Source organism: Lonchura striata, chromosome 19, assembly GCF_046129695.1.
Source record: "Lonchura striata isolate bLonStr1 chromosome 19, bLonStr1.mat, whole genome shotgun sequence".
NCBI classification, from domain to species: Eukaryota; Metazoa; Chordata; class Aves; order Passeriformes; family Estrildidae; genus Lonchura; species Lonchura striata.
Window position 1 is genome coordinate 10,922,155 of NC_134621.1, and position 11,877 is coordinate 10,934,031.

The window sequence follows — 11,877 nt, forward strand, 5'->3', positions numbered from 1 at the left end:
TTTCCCATGGCTCTGCCCAGCTCCTGCGGCAAATCCCAGCCTGGGGCATCCCATCCGGCCGTGCCAGCCCTGCCAGCTCCCCAAAAAGCGTTCGGTGCCAGGCTGGTACCTGCTCCTGCCTCTGTCGGACGCTGCATTTACTGCAAGACAAAGCAGAGCCGTGTCAGCAATTGTTTGCTTTTAACTCTTTCCTGCTCCTCCGAGGAACGGTGCCCGCGTGGCACCTCCCTGTCCCCCCGCCGGGCACCGAGCGCTGGTGCGGGGAGCGCGGCTGCCCCCGGGCTCGGGGCACGGCGGGTCGCCGCTGACGCTGCAGGAATTGCAGCAGCAGCTCGGGGCACGGTGAAACGGCGGCCGGGGCGGGCCGGGAGCGGGGCTGGGCTCGGTGGCACAGCCGCAGCGATGCGTCAGTGCCGCCGTGGGCACTCCGTGGGGGAGGCGTGTGCGTGGGCAGCGGCGTGCGGTGGGCAGGGGGATGCGCGCAGCCCCCAGCTCTCACCTGCAGCCGGCCCAAACCCCGATGGATGGAAGGGGGACACCACAGGAGTCCCCAGCGGGAGCCTCCAGCTGGGAGCACCTCCCTCTGCGCTGGTTTCATGTGGAAATACAGAAATCCCAGGAATTCCCTGCCCAGGGCAGCTTTGTCCTGGCAAACCCCCAGGCAGTGACACTTCTGGGTGCTCAGAGTGGGATCTGGAATGTGTCCCCGCTTTGCTGGGATGGGGATAACTGCCGGGATGGGGATAACGGGGCTGCAGGTGAGGAATGAGGAGCGTGGGGCACTGCCACCAACATCCCAAAGGCCACCGAGGCAGGATGAGGCAGGGCAGGGGCACGAGGTGGCTCTTGGGGGCTGCCAAGGCTCTCCTTGGCCACCTTTCCATGGCTCACCAAGGAAAAAGAGCAGGAAAGCAAAATGTGTTGCCTTAGAGTGCTGGGAAGGAGCTGCAGCCACAGCCCACCGGTGGCTGTAAAACCAGCAAAATAAAACCTTTTGCTGTTCATTGCTGACTAATAAACATCAGCCCCGCTGCTGCTGCTGCTGCTGGTAACGAAGTTTTCCTTCCCAGCCACTTGATTTTAGTGGGAACTTGACCTCAGATTGGATCTGCTCTGCAAAGCCTCTCAGGGCTGCTGGCAGCGGGATGAGAAATCTCTGCCGGTGACTGCAGAGCCCAGAGACCGAGCGTGCAAGTGCCTCTCACTCAGACTGGCCTGGGCAGCAGGGAGCACTGACGAAGTTTTCCCAAATCCCAGGTGATGGGAAGCACGGATTGGGGTGTGCCACAAGCTCCCTGGGATGCCTGGAGCAGGGATCTGGGTCACTCCTGCACGAGCCTTCCATTCCCAGCGTGGTCTCCCCAGAGCCCGTGGGAGCCAATTCCCCTTTTCCTCCTCACCGCTGCTCGCCCCAGCGAGGCTGAGGGGTGGCTCCACAGCTCCCCAGTGCCATGGGATCCACCTGCATGGAGACATCCCTGCTGTCTCCTTCCTCAGCAGGGCTGTGGCAGGGCTGGGCACCCCCCGGTGTCCCCTCGGACCCAGCCTAGCTCTGGGCACTCTGCTGGCCAGTGCCCTGCTGTGCTCCAGAGCCAAATCCTGCTCGGGTGGGCAGCAGGGGCTGGGGCTGGACCTGGAGCCTTCCCAGAGCATCTCTGCAGCTCTTCATGCTGGCTCCAGTGCTGCTTTGGACCGAAATCATCTCCTGAGTGCACTGCTGTGGGCCCGGGGCTTTCCCCACCCTGCCACAGTGGAGAGCCTTGTCTTTGTGGGACACTCCACCGAGAGGTCCCAGCACTGCCCAGGTCCCCATCCTGCCCCAGCCAGGCAAGGAGAGCTCCCAGGCTCAGAGCCGATTCCAAAGTGCTCAGGGAGAGTCTCCATTCCCTCCCTGCTGCTGCTCCAAGGGGGAATCACCAGCGAGGCACGAGCAAAGGACACAGCAAACCCCAACGATGCCTTCCTACTACCGAGTCTGGAACTTGTCTGCCCAGCCCAGGGCACCTCTGCCCTTCCCTCTGACACCCAGCCTGGCACCTTGCTCTCCTGAGGGATTTCAGCTCCACTCCCTGCTCGCTCCAGGACCTGGACTGTGAAAAGCCACAACAGGAGGGCCAGAGTGGGAGGATCCTCCTCCAGCAGTGTCCAGGCAGGAGATGCTGAGGGACGCAAAGCCTGGCCACTCCCTCTATCCATCCCTCCATCCCTCCATGGATTCCATCCACCCTCCATCCCACCCCACGCCGTGTCTGGGAGGAGGGACGGGATGGCTGACTGTAAATATGTGTAAATTGTATATACTGGCTGTGCCCAGGGGGGTTTTCTGTTCGCGGACCCACAGGGCACCCTTGACTCCCCCTGTGCCAGGGGCTGGGTGGCACACACGAGCCAGGAGGGACCCCGGAGGCTGCTGCCACCCTGCCAGGTGACTTCTGCAGGGCAAGGGAGGTGAAGTGAGGCCTCTGCTCCCTGCAGAGATCCAGGGCTCCCCAGCAGCACTGTCCACACCGTGTCCGTAGCTGTGCCCTGTCAGTGATCCGTGGTGACCAGGACGTGCCAAGGCCGTGTCCCTGCTCCCAGCCCTGTTTTCATCCCTGGTAATCGTTCCTCAGTGTGGGACTGAGCCTTCACACAGAGAAGGCTCCCCACTGCCACAGTCTGTGCCACGGGGAGGGAAATAAAAGAGTTTTCCTACAGCTTCTGGTTTTTTGTGTGTGTTGGAGCTGGGGGATATGAGCCAGGCTTGGACACCTCCCTGCGAGATCATCCCAGAGTTGTTCAGGTTGGAAAACCCCTCAAACATCACCGAGTCCAACCCTGGCACTGCCAAGGCCACCACTGACCATGTCCCCAAGTGCCACATCCACACAGCTTTAAATCCCTCCAGGAACGGGGACTCCACCACCGCCCTGGGCACCTCCAGTGCCCGACAGCCCTTTCCATGAAGGAATTCCTCCTGTGCCCAACCTGACCCTGCCCTGGCACTGTTTGGGGCACTTTTGTCCTGTCCCTGGCAGCAAAATTTACCAACTCCTATAAACACAAAGTTCAGCTCTGAGCAGCTGTGCAGCCCAGCAGCAGCAACACTGCCCACGCAAATAAACCAAACCACTCCAAAACACCTGTGATTCTTTTGCTTCCCATCTCAATTTCCAGCACAGACGGGGGGTTTTGAGATTTAAATACAGCACCCTCAGAGCTCACCTGCTCCGTCTCAGCATCATCCCTCGGAGCTGCATCCTGCCTGCCTCCGCCTTGGGGCTGGCAGGGACCCTAAAGCTCAGTCCCGTTCCGCCGCATCCTGGGTGGATTTTGGGGAACATCCCGGTGCTCAGGGCGGTGATTTTGGAAGCCCTGTTCGAACCAAGCCCCCCCAACACAAAGCGCCCTGAGGGCGAAACCTCCCGGGGTGTGTGGAGTGACAGCGGCACCCGCAGGCCGCGGGGCCCGCCCCGTTTCCCGGGAAACGGGGAAGAAAAAGAAAACGCAATTAAATAAATAAACAAGTTAGAAATAAAATAAATAAAGCGGCGCTTGCTCCCCTCGGGCCGCGTCGCCGTGGCAACGCGGCTGTGCCCGGCACAAAGATGGCGGCGCTGCCATTGTAGACGGCACAGGGGTGCGGCTGTGCCCGACACAAAGATGGCGGCGGCGCTGCCATGGAAATGGCACGGAGGGGCGGCTGTGCCCGGCACAAAGATGGCGGCGGCGCTGCCATGGAAATGGCACGGAGGGGCGGCTGTGCCCGGCACAAAGATGGCGGCACCGCCCAGCGGTGACGCCCGGAAGCGCCGTGCCCTTCCCGTGACCAAGATGGCGGCGGCGGCGGCGGCGGCGCGGGCCGGGCCCGGTGCCGGTGTGGCGGCGGCGATGGCGGCGCGCGGCGCCGAGGCCGAGGCGCTGTTCGAGGCGCACACGGCGGCCGAGCTGCGGGCGGTGGAGCGGCGGCTGCGCGCCGGCATCGAGCAGAAGCGGGAGGAGCTGCGGCAGATGGTGGGCGAGCGCTACCGCGACCTGATCGAGGCGGCCGACACCATCGCGGAGATGCGGCGGAGCGCCGAGCGCCTGCTGGGCGCCGTGCGGGGGCTGCAGCGCGGCGGCGCCGCCCGGCCCGGCCCCGCCGGCACGGTGAGGGGCCGCGGGCAGCGCCCCTCGGGCCCTCTGTCCCGCTCGGAACCATTCTTTCCCCCTCTCATCTCCCTCCCGCTCTGCGCTTTCCCACCTCCCCATCCCCATCCCTTCTCGTCTCCGCTCATCCCGTTCTCCTTCCCCGCTTCTATCCCGCCGTCCATTCCCCCATCCTCCCCTGAGCCCCGTGTGCCCTCTCCAGGTTGGCCCCGCCGCTCGGCAGGGTTTTTACGGGGCGGCGGCGCAGCTGAAGCTGCTGCTGGAGGTTCCCGAGCAGGTGTGGGGGGCGGTGGAAGGCGGCCGCTTCCTGCCCGCGGCCCGGCTCCACCTGCTCGGGGCTCACCTGCGCCGCCAGCTGCAGCTGGACACCGCCCGGGCCCGCGCCGGCCCCGTCCTCGCCCGCTTCCCCATCCTGCTGCGCCAGGTGGCGGCTGCCAGCCACCTCAGGTAAGCGCTGGGGGAGGCCCCGCCACGGCTTACCCGCTGTCCCATCCCTGGAGGTGTCCCAGTGCTCCACCCTGGAAGCTGGATGAGCCTCGGAGCAGCCTGGATTAGGGATTTGGGACTGGCCGAGCCTAAAGTTCCCTCCCAGCCCAAAGCGTTCCCTGTCAGTGGGGCTGGCTCAGACACAGCCCTGGGAAGGCAGGACAGAGATGGGCTCAGCGAGGTGGGGGAATTCTTCAGCTGTCCCACAGGCTCTGCATGAGGCAGCTGCACCTGGATCCCATGGGGCAGGATCCTGGGCTGGGGCAGGTGCCAGGCTGGGAGCACAGTGCCCCAGGAATGCCCTGGAAAGCTGGCAGGTGAGGGAATATCCCATGGCCAGCAAGCACAGCCTGGGGGCTCCATCAAGTAACGGGACAGGGCTGACGGGGAGATCCTTTCCAATCCAAACCATTCCACAAGGCTGGCACAACAACCACCTCACCAGTCCTGTAATATCCAGATACAAGTGGCACAGTGTGAACAGAGTCACAGGGTGGGCTGGCTCAGCGAGCCCGGCTGAGCGTGTGGCTCAGGCAGTGACTCCAGCTGGTTCCTGTGGCAGATCCACCATCCTGCAGGAGAGCAAGGCCCTGCTGCGCTGCCCCACGGGCTCGGACCAGGCGGTGGCAGAAGCCCTGTGTGCCATCATGCTGCTGGAGGACAGCTCGCCACGCCAGGCCCTGGCTGACTTCCTGCTGGCCAGGAAACTGGCCATCCAGCAGCTGCTCAACCAGCCACACCACGGTCAGTGCCACGGGGCTGCTGCTTGGGGAGCTGGGGCTGAGCCTCCTGCCCCCAGAGCAGGGACGGGCAATTCCCAAAAATCTCATGGTGGCAGGGACACTGTGGAACAGCACAAAAATTAACAGTGCTCAGGGGCTTAGGCCAAGCCCACCTGCAATGGGGAAGCAGGTGGGGCATGAGGCTGAGTCCTTCACCCTCCAGCCCTTCCCTGCCACTGACCTGTGCTGAAGGGCTGCCTTGGCTCAAAGTCACCTCTCTGCAGGCGCAGGAATCAAAGCTCAGGTGTGTTCCCTGATGGAGCTGCTCAGCACCACGCTGTACCAGGCCCACGCTCTCTTCTACACCGTGCCTGAGGGGATGGTCCCGGAGCCAGCCCTGCCCTGTGGGTTGCTCTTCTCCACCCTGGAGAGCAGCACGGGCCAGAACCCCGCAGGTGAGGCCTGCACCTGCCCAGGTGTGCAGGCAGGAGGGTGCCCCGTGCTGGGCTGATCCCTGGCTGTGGTTCCAGGGAGAGGAGGGGTGCTGGAGGAGGATCTGAAGCTGAGCAGCTGGTTCAAGTACCTGCCTGAGTCGGTGGTGGAATTCCAGCCGGCCCTGCGGACCCTGGCGCACCCCATCAGCCAGGAGTACCTCAGGGAGACCCTGCAGCAGTGGATCAACATGTGAGTGGGGCAGGGAAGTCCCAGCCTGGCTGACTTCCTCCTCATGCCCTCATCCTCCTCATCCTTCACCCCGACTGAAGCAGCCAGAGGCAGCACAGCACACCCCGCAGCCGGGCACCCTGTGCCAGGGCCTCGCCCCCTCACAGAGGAGAAACTTTGCCTGCAGGTGCAGTGATGACATCAGGACGGGGGTCAGGAGCCTGCTGGTGTACGTGAAGAGCATGAGGGGGCTGGCAGGGATCCGTGATGCCGTGTGGGAGCTGTTGTCCAGCGAGTCCAGCAGCCACAACTGGGAGGCCGTGTGCCGGCGGCTGCTGGACAGGCCCGTGTCCTTCTGGGAGGAGCTGCTGCAGGAGCTCTTCCTGGACAGGCTGCAGGTGGGTGCTGCTGTGCTGTGGGGAGCCTTGCTCTGCTCCCCCAGGTGTCGTCTCACCAGTGCACTGAGGGTGTGTTTTAGTGGCACACTGAACTTGTTTTTTCTCCCTGTTCCGTTGCAGACTCTGACCAAAGAAGGCTTTGACTCCATCTCAAGCAACTCCAAGCAGCTGCTGGCTGTAGCCTTGCAGGAGTTGGAAGTGAAAGCCGGCAGCGGTGCCCTGAGCAAGCAGGTCCAGCAGGAGCACAATGTGGCCCTGTTCCTGTGGTCGGAGAGCCCCGGGGACCTGCCCGGGGACGCGGCGTGGCTCAGCGTGGGGCAGCGCGGGCCCTTCGCCAGGAGCGGGCTGGCCATGAAGGCACAGGCGCTCACGCCGTGCGTGCAGAGCTTCTGCTCCGCGCTGGACTCCCAGCTGAAGGCCAGGCTGGAGGATGTCCTGTCCTACCTCCCCGGGGACGACTCTGTCCCCAAGGAGCCCGCGGTGCCACCGCGCTCCGCCTTCGACCGCTTCGCCGACGCCGGCACCGTGCAGGGGCTGCTCCGCGACCGCTGCGTCGCCTGCGTCCAGCACCTCCTGGGCTGCGTCCAGGAGCAGCTCCAGAGTGCCCAGAGCCAGCTGGATGCCCCAGGGGACGCCAGGCTCAACGCCGTGCTCTTCATGGCCAGGCTGTGCCAGGCGCTGCCCGAGCTGTGCCCTCACCTGCAGCGCTGTGTGCTGGGCCAGGCGGGCGGCGCGGAGCCGGCGCCCAGGGAACCGCGCTCTGCCAAGAAGCTGGGCAAGGGCAAAGCCCAGGAAGCATCCCCCGAGCTGGCCAAGTGGCAGGGGGTGAAGGCAGAGCTCCTGCAGCAGAGCCTGCTGGCCTATCAGCTCTGGAGCTCGGCTGTCACCAAAGTAAGGAGCAGTTTCCCTCCTCAGAGATGGTTTGGGGAGGGTTCCCTCGCTGGGGCTGCCCAGAGCTCCCTGTGCTGCTGCCCGGTCAGGGAGGGGTGGCTCCGTGCCCTGCTGTCCCTCAGGTTCACTCTGGGAGCTGCAGGGATGCAGCAGGCACAGGCAGGGTGGGCTGGCTGGCCCTGGCCCTGTTAGAAGTGTCCTGTGATCAGTTCCACTGTTGTGCTCCAGGGCCTGGTTCAGTGCTTCACCCACACCTTGCTGCTCGACACAGCCGGCTCCGTCCTGGCCACGGCCACCAACTGGGAGGAGATTGAAATCCAGGAGGAGAGCGAGTCTGGGAGCAGCGTGACGTCCAAGATCCGGCTGCCTGTGCAGGTATGAGCAGCAGCCTGAGGGAGGAGCCCAGTGCTGCTGCCAGAACCTCGCTGGGCTGCTGGGGAGGGTGTTTGGTGTCACCAGCAGAGGAGAAACACTCTCTGGTGCTCTTTGAGGTACTCGTGAGGACAGAGGTCAGAGGAAGGAAATAGGTCATTGTCACTGTTTATCTCTGTGAGTAGGGTTGGCCCAGATCCTGTAAAGCTGAGCCAAAGGAGGACTTAGGCCTGGTTTTAAACACAGAGGTCCCAGGAGAGAGGTTCAGTGGAAGTTGGATGCACTGAAGGACAGGGCTGCAACAGTGGGACTGTGGAATCCTAAGGGAACTGAGACGTGTGGCTTCCCAGGGCTGTGGTGGTGGCACAGGAAGGACGTCACAGGGACAGAGCAGGTGGCAGGGGGAGGAGGGCCAGGCCTGGAGTGAGTTCTGTGTTTGCACAGCACGGGAGGGACTGGACAGGGAAATGCAGTGAGCCTTACCCAGTGAGCTCTGTTATCTGAGGGGAAAAGCAGCTGGGTGGGAATTCAGGAGGCCCAGGAGATGAGGGAGGAACAGCCCCAGGGAGTGGGTGGGCAGAGCAGGGTCTGTGCTGACAGAAGGTGCATAAGCAGTTCTCTTCTCACTGCACTCAGTGTCTGGTAAAGTCTTTTGGGGGCTTTGGGAGCTGCTGTAACCCAAAATCTGGGGCTGTCAGTAACCCAGACCCTGTGAGATGCCTGAGGCAAGCTGAGGGGTAGAGCTTTGTGGCTGCTGAGGAAGTGGGACACTCCCACCAGCCTTCTGAAGGGATGTGGAAGGGAATGGAGTTTAGAGAGCAACTGCAAATAAACTCTCTTCCCCTGGCCAGCCCTCGTGGCACGTGCAGTGCCTCCTGTTCAGCCTGTGCCAGGAGGTGAACAGGGTTGGGGGGCACACCCTGCCCAAGGTCACCCTGCAGGAGCTGCTGAGGAGCTGCATGGCAGAGGTGCTCGCTGCCTATGGAAAGCTGGTGGAGCAGAAGCAGGAGAAGGTACCTGGGTGTGGGATGGGAGCGTGGCTGGGAATGCAGGGACACATCCAGCACCTGGGACAGAAAATGTCCTGACAGCTGGAGAGGGGACACCCTTACACTCACCCTGCCTCCCCCACAGCTGAGGCAGACACCAGATGTCACACTCTGGTTGTGCCTTGGGGTTGGTGTGCCCCTTGGGCAGCCTCCCCTGTGCCAGGGCGGAGCCCCAATCCTGCCTGTCCTGTTTGCAGAGGCCGGACAGCTTCCCCCTGACCCAGAGCAGGGCTCTGCAGTTACTCTACGACCTGAGGTACCTCAGCATCATCCTGACAGCCAAGAGTGAGGACACAAAACCCAGCAGGTTCAAGCAGGACTCCAGGTATGGCGCGTTCTGGGGTACACATCCTCCAGCAGTGTTTTGGGGGCCCCAAAACAGTGCAAGCTCCAAGCTCTGACACTGCTCAAACACTGAGTTCACCCTCAAAACAGGGGAGGGGTGTGGTTCTGTGTCCCCCTTCCTTGTGTGTGCATAGGATCCCCCCTCAGAGGGTGCCCCTGGACAGAGCAGTTGAGCTTCCAGCCAAGAGTTAAAGCCTTGGGGGTACCACGGGGAGCAGGTTCCTGCTGCTGGGGTTGTGTAAGAGTTGGAAACCCGTGGGGCAGCTGCTGTTCTGCTGAGTAATTCCTGTTGTGCTCAGTCACTGCAGACAGGAAATCCCTGGCTGCTTCAGAGCTGGCATCACCAGGATGTCACCCCTGACAGGAGCCCTCTGCTCTGCCTGCAGGACTGAGAAGGTCATCGACTTCCTGGAGGGACACATCGACCCCTTCGACCTGGATGTGTTCACCCCTCACCTGAACAGCAACCTGAACCGCCTGGTGCAGAGAACCTCGGTAGGGAGCAGGGAGACTGCAGAGAGCCTTCAGCAGGGCAGCTGGGCTCCTTTAAACTGCTCAGTGCCTCAAGATAAGCACTGGCACTTGCTTGGGAAGGGGAAGAATGTTCAGTGCCAGCTGAAGATAAGAGGAGCTGGCTGAGCCGGCTGCACACCCTGCATGTGGAGCTGCCTGAACTTTATCTAACAGGATTCACCAGAGCCTGTGCAACACTAATTGGGTTAAGTAGTGCTGAAACAGCTCTGGGACTCAACTGTGGGAATAATTAAACACCAGAGTTCAGAGGGGGAAGGGAGACATTTTGTGTTCACACTCAGTGGTGATGGTGTGCCAGTGGACTTACCACGTACTGTGGGGTCAGCTCTGCAGGAACCCCAAATCTAAGCAGCTCCTGGTGCCTTCCAGCTTTTCTTCCCCAAATCCTGGTGCCTTTCAGCTTCTCTTCCCCAAATCCAAGCATCTCCTGGTGCCTTCCAGGTTCTCTTTGGCCTGCTGACTGGGACAGAAAACCAGTACACGAGCAGGGGCAGCATGCTGAGCTCGCAGGAGCTCCACAACATCCTGCCCTTAGCATCCAGCCAGATCAGGTGAGGCACCCGGCTCTTCCAGGCATTCTGCTGCCTCTGGGAAGCTGCTCTGCAATCACTGCTTCCCACATTTCTTTCTTCCATTTCTTAAGGTTTGGACTTCTGCCGCTGAGCATGTCGAGCTCAAGGAAGAGCAAGTCCACTGCCAGGAGCACAGAAAGAGTCCAGGTTGGTGTTTGAACTGAGCTGTAAAAATAGGAATATTTTCCCAGTTTTCATCGTTCCCCTGACACTGGAGTTTGTGGGCAAAGAAGAAAGTAGCCAAATGTTATTTCACCTGATTTTTATTTCCAGTAAAATGAATCAGTATGGCAGCACAGCAGGGGACGGGGTGGATTTCTCCACCTCCAAAACCCCACCCACCCTTTGCCCCTGTGGTTTTGGGGTCACTGCTCTGTGGCAGGCTGCAGAGGCAGTGGGGGTTTACATGGATGAGGGCAATGCATCAAAGACAACTCACTGAAGAGAGCTGCAAGAAAGGCTGAGGGACAGTAGCTAATGCTTGAACTCCTTTGCAGTGGGATGCTGCCCTGTAACCCCCGAGGAGGCCTGGCCAGGTACCCCAGCTGTGTGAGGAGTGTCCTGCTGCTCCCCTGGTGCTCAGCTGTAGCAGCCAATCTTTCTGTTGCTCCATTTCCCCCAGTTTAAAACATCTGCTTAGATGGAGCTCTGTGTGCTGGGTGAGAGCCAAGGAACACCTCGCTGCTGTAGGAAGCAGCAATTCATGTTTCCTTTACTTATTACCAGCCCAATCTATCCGTGGTGGTCTTGGCAACTGGGACAAGTTGTTGAGTTGACAAGAGCCAAGACAAAGAGGTAAAGGCCTGGTTTTACCTGTGTCACTTGAGATGATGTTCAATTTGCAACTCTCCTTCTCCATTTTTTGGAGCCCTTAAGGACCAGACCCAGCAGAAGGGGTGTTTAAAAGCCCAAAACTTCCCAGCAAAGGTATTCCTTACCTCTCACAGCTCAGCTGGACTAGAGCATAGAAGTGTGCAGTGATGTCTGGCTCGTTCTGTCACTCCCCTCAGCTGCTGTGCTGTGCTCAGCACACCCATGTCCTGTGCTAGCCACACTTGCCAGGATCCCTGACAGATGCTTGCTCCTTCTTCAATGCTAAAACTCTTCTGGAGAGGTTAAAATCCGCAGTTCTCCAAGAACAGCTCCTGCAAGGGCACCAGCTGTGCTTCCACCACGCTGTGATCCCTTGCTCTGAGAGCAGCAGCCCCTGCCCTGCTGCTCAGAGGGTTTTGATGGGTGTTCAGGGGTTTTAGGAGCATCGAGTGACATCTGCCAAGTGCCTGTTGCTGCCAGCAGCGAGGTGTCTGTCACTGCCCCAGCAGTGCTGGGGGGACGGAGGGAGCCCGGGGGTGCTGTGAGAGTCATTTTGTCACCCCCAGGGAGTGGCTGCTGCTGCCGTGCTGCCCAGGGAGGACGAGGCGGCTCGGCCGGGCTCCCTGTTCCGGCAGCTCGTCACCGACGACGAGGACACGGCGGCACCGTCCCTCTTCAGGCTGGGCTGGCTCTCGGGCATGACCAAGTGAGGCAGCAACAATAAAACTGCTCTGGGTTTGTCTTCACTGACATCTGTCTGTCTGTCCCCTTGGTGACACCTCCGGGATTGGCAGTGCTTCCCATCCGCGTGTCACGGGAACCAGGCACAGCTTGGATTGTCCTTGTCCCCTGGCTGCTGGAACAGAGGTGGAGCTGCTCTTTCACCTCTTATCCTTACATTGTT

General features: G+C 61.2%; 1 protein-coding gene across 1 annotated transcript; it reads left to right on the forward strand.

The window, feature by feature from the left end:
- Positions 1 to 3,869: 3,869 nt before the first annotated feature.
- Positions 3,870 to 11,723, forward strand: COG1 (component of oligomeric golgi complex 1). The gene is made up of 14 exons (XM_021548512.3): positions 3,870 to 4,128; positions 4,331 to 4,575; positions 5,177 to 5,358; positions 5,621 to 5,791; positions 5,867 to 6,020; positions 6,187 to 6,397; positions 6,518 to 7,288; positions 7,517 to 7,663; positions 8,512 to 8,673; positions 8,907 to 9,034; positions 9,441 to 9,549; positions 10,030 to 10,139; positions 10,232 to 10,307; positions 11,540 to 11,723. Exons 1-14 carry the CDS (start codon positions 3,871 to 3,873, stop codon positions 11,681 to 11,683), a joined length of 2,868 nt encoding a protein of 955 aa, XP_021404187.3. The 5' UTR covers position 3,870; the 3' UTR covers positions 11,684 to 11,723.
- The last annotated feature ends 154 nt before the right edge of the window (positions 11,724 to 11,877 follow it).